The 8,887-nt window shown below is 41.8% G+C and overlaps 1 protein-coding gene across 1 annotated transcript; it reads right to left on the bottom strand.

Moving 5' to 3' along the window:
- Positions 1–257: 257 nt before the first annotated feature.
- dbi (diazepam binding inhibitor (GABA receptor modulator, acyl-CoA binding protein)) lies at positions 258–7,892 on the bottom strand. The gene is made up of 4 exons (XM_052018176.1): positions 7,766–7,892; positions 1,376–1,493; positions 1,224–1,286; positions 258–594 (listed from the first exon to the last, which is right to left on the bottom strand). The coding sequence occupies exons 1-4, from the start codon at positions 7,772–7,774 to the stop codon at positions 518–520; spliced, it is 267 nt and encodes an 88-aa protein (XP_051874136.1). The 5' UTR covers positions 7,775–7,892; the 3' UTR covers positions 258–517.
- Positions 7,893–8,887: the final 995 nt, after the last annotated feature.

Here is an 8,887-nt window from a genome sequence, read left to right as displayed (position 1 = left end):
TTCAACCACCACCCTATCTCCCATGCCTTTCCCAAAGTTGGTGTTTATTTTAAACATCTTTCCTTCCAGTTTTCAGAAACTTGAGTTGCTTGTGGAAACAACTAGTTGCTAGAGGCTAAACAGCCACAGAAGAAATGCAGAGTGTGATTGTACACTCTGAATTAGAAGTGAAAGCATTTTGTTGAGGCAATGTATTGAAGTTCAAATGCTTGTAACCTTATGTTTTGAAGTATTTCATAGTCAAAGCAGACAAGTAATAGTTAAAAATCTGTTGTAATTTTATTTTTCTTTACAAGGTTTACTGTAAATCCAGTTTTCAATCTACATTTAGTAGCTAACCGTTAGTAAATGTGAACAACAATATTATTGTATAAAATTAATCATAACCACCATTAAGGCAGCTTTATTTAGATATTATCTCAACTATAGATAAGGCGAAGAAAAAAATTAGCTCAGTGCTTTTTATCCCCCCCCTACAATTGTAAATAAAGTGTGCCATTTTTAAAACAGTCACATTCTATTTCATGCCATGTTTTTCTTTCAACTCTTGAACTTTTTCTATGTACTTCTTCATTGACTCTTCTTTGCTTGTACCTATTAGAGGATAGTCAAAGAATTAAAACAAGCTACCTTCTAAAGTGTATGCACTAAAGTTAGCTTACTTACAACCAAGTTTTAATTTTATAAACGGAAATCTTTTGCAATGTAATTCCAAAAGGTGTTAATAACAGCTCATTTAAATTTGATTATAAAAGAAATGCAAGTGAATCAGAATCTTTATGCAAGAATTTCCATTTTTGATTGCCAGGAAATGAGAAAAATATGTCCACCCCACATAAGAAGGTCCAAAACATTTAATCATGAACTTGGATATATGTGGTTCAAACTATGTACATCATGTTATAATTTGAGCTATAACTTCCACATACGTTCCCCTTTAATAAGAGGTTCTGCCACTCTAATTGCCCACAATGACAGCTTAGAAATTACTAAAGCAAAAACGTTAAATTATTGGTTTATATATATGATGTACTTAATTATATAGACAGGTAGTTTCAAATATTACTAGCTACTCTTCAGAAATTGTAATTCCAGTTTCCAATTAGTAATGTTAGTCCAATTTAGAAAAAAAAGCTAGGAAGTTGGATATGTGTTCTATTTACCATACATCAGCTATTATATTAGTTAATTAGGAGCCTTTTGTTTTGCTGTACAATATTAACCTTTTCGTTCATTCCACGCATCCCACTTGGCTTTTCCTTTCAGGTCTAACATGCCTGGACGGTCTGGGAAAATAAAGAATATAATACATGAAAAAGTGAGCAGCAATTCCACGATAAACTGATATTGGCGCCGAGTCTGATTATCACCAGACCTGTATTCACATCTCCAACAGTTGCCTGTTTGTATAGGCCGTAGATAAGTAACATGTCTTCATCAGTTGGTTTACTTTTGAGTTGTTTGACCTCTTCTGCTGCCTTTTCAAAATCAGCCTAAAACAGAAAGAACAAGATTTTAGATCAAAGCCATCTAGGGACATGATCAAAATTTGCCATCCTGTTCATGAAACTTGGTCATGTGTACTCTACTATAATACCGCACTGGATAAACTCAGGGTCTAATGAAGGGAATAACGCGCCCCAAAAAAGACAATATTTGTTCAGCAAAGTCAGCAGAATCAGTACACTTACAGCAAGATTGTTATATCAATGTTATCTAACAACAACTTGTAGCCTTTTTTGAATAATATATTTGAAATAGTTCATTGATAACACATCAAAAACAACAAGTTCTCCTGATAAGCTGCTACTAATAAAGCTTGTTAATTCTCCTATTAAATTCCTGCTCCCATCCATATATTCCAAAACTAGTAAAATCAGGCTTCCATTACCCATTCTCCATATTTGTATATAAAGAAGTTCAGCTGATGAACACTCTACATATTCAATTGAGCCTAATCTGTCAGAAACAGGCATATCAAAAGACAATTACAGGAAGAACTCCTCTGAAATGTATAGCTTATAATTTAGTATCTTAATCACTTTCATCTCGTTGTAATATTTGATTAATGGCACAACCAGATAAAAGTTCCAACATTAAGATTTAGGTTTTAATTAAAACTGGCTTTAGATCTCCTACAATAACACAAGTTCTAATTAGGTAATATGAAGTGGATCAAAGAAAACAAAGGAATTTCATTTGTTGAAAAGCAGGAAAAAATGTTGGAAATCTGAAATAAAAACAAACAACACACAAAGGGAGAGAAAAAACAAGCTGCTGGAGAAACACATGGGGAGAAGATGGTCTTTGGTGCTAAACAGGGGCAAGTATCAGCTGTTGGTTGTATTCATCTCCTGTCATTTAGAACCACTGATTTCTTCTGCCCTTTCTTATTGTCCTAACTACCTGCTGACTTTTGGTGACACCACACAACAGCATATCAAGCTGTACGTGCATTATTACTACATTCTGGTCTATTTATCAGCACCATCTATCAACCACCTGCACCCACAATAAAGTGTTTTAACTCACTCTCAGTGGATCTGAAAGGCAGTAGAGAACTAGAGTCACAGAGCACGACAACACAGAAACAGGCCCTTCGTCCCATCTAGTCCATGCTGGCCTGGTTTTCTGCCCAGTCCCATCTACCTGCACCCGGACCATATCCTTCCATACCTTTCTCATCTATGCACCTATCCAAACTTCTCTTAAATGTTACAACTAAACCCAAGTCCACCACTTCTGCTAGAGTCCACACTTGCACCACCCTCTGAGTGAAGTAGTTGCCCCTCAGATTCCCCTGAAGTATTTCACCTTTCAACCTAAACTTATGGCCTCTAGTTCTGGTCTCACCCAACCTGAGGGGAAAAAGCCTGTGTGCATTCACCTTATCTATACTTCTCATGATTTAGTATACCTCTATAAGGTCTCCCCTCATTCTCCTCCGCTCCAGGGGATAAAGTCCAAACCTTTAACTCAGGTCCTCAAGTCTCAGCAACATCAGTGTAAAATTTTCTCTGCACTCTTTCAAGCATATTGGTATCTTTCCTGTAGGTAGGCAACCAGAACAGCACATAATATTCTAAATTTGGCCTCACCAACGTCTCATACAACTTCAACATAACATCCCAACTCCTGTACTCAATGCCCTGATTTATGAAGGTCAATGTGCTAAAACCTCTTTACGACCCTATCTACCTGTGATGCCACTTTCATGTATGGATCTGTATTCCCAGGTCCCCTTGTTCTACTGCACACCTCAGTGCCCTACCATTCACTGTGCAAGTCTTACCCTGGTTTGTCTTCCCAAAATGCATCACCTCACACTTGTCTGCATTAAATTCCATCTGCCATTTTTCAGCCCATTTTCCCAGCTGGTCCAGATGACTTTGCAAGCTTTGATAGCCTTCTTCACTGTCCACTATGATCCCAATCTTGATGTCATCCACAAATTTGCTGATCCAATTTACATCATCATCTAAATTATTAATATAGATGACAAACAACAACAGACCCAGTACCGATCCCTGCAGCACACCACTAGTCACAGGCCTCCAATTAGAGAGACAACCACCTACTACCACTCTGCAAGTTTTGATAGCCTTCTTCACTGTCCACTATGCCCCCAATCTTGGTGTTAGCTGCAAATTTGCTGATCCAGTTTACCACATTATCATCTATATTAATGATCTGAATGATAAACAGACACAGCACAGATGCCTGCAACACACCACTAAGACACAGGCCTCCAGTCAAAGAGACAACCATATACTACCACTCTCTGGCTTCTCCCACTAAGCTAATGTTGAATCCAATTGACTACCTCATCCTGAATGCCAAGTGACTTAACCTTCTGGACCAGCCTCCCATGTGGGACTTTGTCAAAGGCCTTGCTAAAGTCCATGTAGACAACGTCCACCCCCTTCCCTTCATCAACCTCCCTGGTAAACTCCTCGAAAAACTCTATTAGATTGGTTAGACGTGGCCTGCCATGCACAAAGCCACGGTGACTATCCCCAATCAGGCAGTCTATCCAAATACCTATATATCCTGTCCCTCAGAATACCTTCTAATAATTTACCCACGACTGACGTCAGGCTTACTGGCCTATAATTTCCTAGCTTATTCTTAAAGCCTTTCTTAAGCAACGGAACAACATTAGCTATCCTCCAGCAAATCACTTGTGGCTAAGGACATTTTATTTATCTCTGCTAATTTCTGCACTAGCCTCCCACAAGGTCTGAGGGGACACCTCTACAGGCCCTGGGATATATCCACCCTAATTCGCAAGCACCTCCTCTTCCATAATCTGGATACGATCCATGATCTCACTGCTCTTTTTCCTCAGTTCTACAGACTATGTGCCTGTCTCCCAAGTAAACAGAGATGCAAAAAATCCATTTAAAATCACCCCCCCCCCCCCATCTCTTTCAGATCCACGTGCAGATGACCACACTGATCTTCAAGAGGACCAATTTTGTCCTTGCTATCCTTTTGCTCTTAATATAGTTATAGATACCCTTGGGATTCTCTTTCACCTTTTCTGCCAGAGCAACCTCATGGCCCCTTTTAGCCTTCCTGATTTCTCTCATGTTCTCTTGCATTTCTTATACTCCTCATTTGATCTAACTGCTTATACGTTAATAGGCACCTCCTTTTTCTTTACCAGGGCCTTGATAACCAAGGTTCCCTAAACTTGTTAGCCTTGCCTTTTATCCTAACAGGAACATACAGATTCTGTACTCTCAATATTTCACTCTTGAAGACCTCCCTTACCAAGCATCTCTTTGCCAGAAAACCACCTATCCCAATCCACGCCTGCCAGAACCCTTCTGATGCCAAGAAAATTGGCCTTCCTCTAGTTTAGAATCTTAACCCTGGGACCAGTCCTATCCTTTTCCATAATCATCTCAAAACTAGTGGAATTATGATCACTAGATCCAAAGCGTTCCCCTGCACTCACTTCTGTCACCTGCCCTGTCTCATTCCCTAAGAGGAGAGCCAGTATCGTATTCTCTCTAGTTGGGACCTCTACATATTGATTAAGGAAACTTTCCTGAACACATTTGTCAAACTGGATCCCATCCAGCCCTTTTACAGTATGGGAGTCCCAGTCAATATGTGGAAAGTTAAAATCACCTACTATCATAACTTTATATTTCCTGCAACTGTCTGCTATCTCTCTACAAACTTGCTCCTCTAAATCTCACTGACTATTGGGAGGTCTATAACATAGTCCCATTAACGTGGTCGTCAGTTCCACCCAAATTGCCTCGGTAGTCGAGCCCTCCAGTATGTCCTCTCTGAACACTGCCATGACATTTTCCCTGATGAGTAATGCCACCCCTCCCCTTTTATTAGCTCCCTCTCTATCATGTCTAAAACAACAGAACCCCAGAACATTGAGCTGCCAGTCCTGCCCCTCCTGCAACCAAGTCTCACTAATGGCTACAACATCATTATTCCACGTATGGATCCACGCTCTAAGTTCATCTGCCTTACCCACAATACTCCTTGCATTGAAATAGACAACCCAGAACACTAGTCCCACCACCACGCTCAAGCTTTCGGTTTCCATCTTTGTTTGTAGTCTTAACATCTACTTTCCCCACAGCCCCTCCACTTGCTGTCCTGCCACTCTGGTTCCCACCCCCCCCCCCAAGCAGCACTAGCAAACCTTCCAACAAGGATATTGGTCCCCCTCTAGTTCAGGTACAAACTGTCCCATTTACAGGTCCCACCTGCCCTGGAAGAGAGCCCAATGGTCTGAACATCTGAAGCCCTCCCTCCTGCACCATCTGCTTAAACTGCAGTATCTTCCTATTTCTTGCCTCACTAGCATGTGGCGCAGGTAGCAATCCTGAGATCACCACCCTGGAGGTCCTGCTTTTTAACTTAGCACCTAACTCTCTGAATTCATTTTGCAGGACCTAGTCACTTCTCCTGCCTATGTCATTGGTACCAATGTGTACCATGACCTCTGGCTGCTCACCCTCCCCCTTAAGATCCAAGGTATCTCTGACCCTCACACCTGGGAGGCAACATACCATCTGAGAGTCTCATTCTTGTCTACAGAACCTCCTGTCTGCTCCCCTAACCAATGTCCTATCACTACCACTTGCCTCTTCCCCCCCCCCCCCCCCCCCCTTTCCCTTCTGAACCAAAGAGCTAGACTCAATGCCCAAGACCTGACCACTGCAGCTTTCCCCAGCAGGTCATCCCCCCCAACAGTATCTAAAATGATATACTTGTTATTGAGGGGTATGGCCACAGGGGTATCCTGCACTGACTACCTGTTGACAGTCACCCAGCCACCTACCTACCTACTGCAACTTAGGTGTGACTGCTTCCCTGTAACTCCTGTCTTTCAACCCCTTAAGTTTCCCAAACAATCCAAAGGTCATCCAGCTCCAGTTCCCTAACACAGTCTGTAAGGAGCTGCAGCCAGATGCACTTTCCACAGATGTAGTCATCAGCGACACTGGAGGTCTCCCTGACTTCCCACATCACTGCACTGGGTGTCATTCCAACTGCTCTACCTGTGTAGTAATAAAGAATGAAGGAGAACTTAACAGAACCCTCCACCTCTTCACAGCTGAACCTCTCTTGTGCCAAAGCCTCAGCTTCCTCCACTTCACTTAAACAATGGCCACTCTGCTTTACCCTACCTGCCTTTTATTGGCTGAGTTGCCACACACTTAGCCAATCAGAAACAACTTTTTTAAAAAAAAGGTGCTGGCTCCTCCCCGCTGCTGCTCTGGCTGCTGGAACTGCAAAAAAAATAACAAGTATAAACATTTGTTCATATCCAAATGTTATAACATAATGGTCATATGTCCATTGGTAGATGTGGCACAACCCATCTGGTGCCACCAGTGGACCAAAACCTTTCCCACAGGTCAACTCCAACTTTCTTATTGTGTAATTTCTTCAGTTCTGTTTCAACAATTCAGCAATAACAGATGGTGAGGACAGCATATTGAATAAACAAATTTATAAGTAAATATTTACATTTCGACAGACAAGCTCCTAAGAATTTATTACTTTTTTGTTAATTAGAACGCATATAATTATAGGCTAGGCCTTCAAATCAGTCATTTATTCGCTGTAAAGCTGTTGGTGAAATTTCCGCTAATGTCACTTCCTGAGTCAATGGTCTCGGGGCCATTGATCAAAGGCCTTAAAAGGTCGCTAATCTTTTGGCAATTATTTTACAAAAAGAATTTTTAAGTCTGGTTTTAGCAAAACAAAAAGTATAAAAAGTATTAAAATATATTTGCATCAACATATTGTTAAGATGTTATACCCCTCCCTTTCTGGCTGCGCAGTCCCTCCACAATCAGTGAATACGTTTACCACCCGATCCTTTTTTTCTCAGAAACAAAGGCGGACACTGAAGGTTGCAGAAATCCGCCATACCACCAAGAGTTTCCTCCCTCCCTGCAGCCCCCGTTTCAGCAGAATGCGGCGGCCGACAATACCCAGCTAGCAAATTGACACCACCGCTCGATCACTCTGGGGAACAGCTTCGACCCCGGGTCCCGACGTGGTACCGAACAATGCAGAGGCGGGAGCTCAGTGCAGTGACTGGAAGGGCTGTGGCACCATTCCGCTCATCCATCCACTCACAGAACCATGCAGACGGCTCCACAGTTCGCACCCTAGCAGCCAGATTTTCGTCGGGACTTACCGATCCCTTGAAATATTTCCCTGCAAATTCAAATTCCCACTCCCCCACCCCGGGATCTTGCATTAAGCACATTACCTGAGCCATTGCTGCAACCGTTCACGCTCCTCCAAAACCCGTGCCTTTCCGCTCAGAGCCCCACCGTGAGCATGCGCTGCGTGGCTTTGGCTACAATCGCAGCGCGCCCTCTGATTGGGCGATGAGAGCCCGTACAGGGACATACCAAAGTTCTCTGCAGCCTCCCCAGAGCCCATCCATTCAGTGCAGCCAAACGCTGGCTGCAATGCTCGGCTATTCCGGGTTTAGTGTGGCAGAGTGCTGGCTGTGAGCCAATACGATCACAAACCAGAAACTGTTCACTGGGGAGCCATCTTTCTCTCTGTCGAAAACCATCGTTGCACATGCATGCGAAAATAAAGAATTACAAGATAAATTAAGAACATAACGTATAATCTGAAAATAATTCACCATGATGTATTATTGATTTAGTCATTCAAACAACATTTGATTGCATAGATTGCATAAGCACAGCTCTTCGATCGAATTCAGCTATGTTATTTCAAGCTGATTTAATCCTGACGTAGAGTCACGACCCGAAACGTCGACCATCCCATTGCCTGCGCAGATGCTGCTTGACGCGCTGAGTTTCTCCTGCAGTTTTTGCTTCAGATTCCAGCATCTATAGTCTCGGGTGTCTCTGTGTTATTCCTCCTATCGATTTCATCGTTGATCTAATCTAGTTTCATAGCAGCATTATCATCGCATTCAAAAAACAGACATCTTGCTGCAGCCCACACTGAAGAATCCGCCCTATCTCTTTGAAATTTCCTGTTGTGACATTTCACTCAGGACAAAGCAGCTGTCTGGATGGCATTTTATCAATGGCCCTAAACACTAAATTGACTTCTTTTCCTGTATTGGAATAATATTTAATTGTGAGTTAACAAGGACAACCATATCTACCCCATCAAAATTTCGTCTTTTTAAATAATTTAATTAAATTATTCAACTTTCTGAACTCAAGAGAAAACGAGCAACTCCGACAGTATTCACCAAACATAAGGAGAGCAGGAGTTTCATTCATTTATATATTTCGGGATATTAGCTTTTGCGTTGGAATGACTGGAGCTGGACTTAAAACACATACTTTTTGTTATGTGATAATTAAATGAAGTAAATAAAATTACAGGGAAAATTGCG

The sequence above is a fragment of the Pristis pectinata genome, chromosome 1 (assembly GCF_009764475.1).
Source record: "Pristis pectinata isolate sPriPec2 chromosome 1, sPriPec2.1.pri, whole genome shotgun sequence".
Classification (NCBI taxonomy): domain Eukaryota; kingdom Metazoa; phylum Chordata; class Chondrichthyes; order Rhinopristiformes; family Pristidae; genus Pristis; species Pristis pectinata.
Note: the sequence above shows the minus strand (reverse complement) of the source record. Positions and strands in the feature narration are given on the sequence as shown.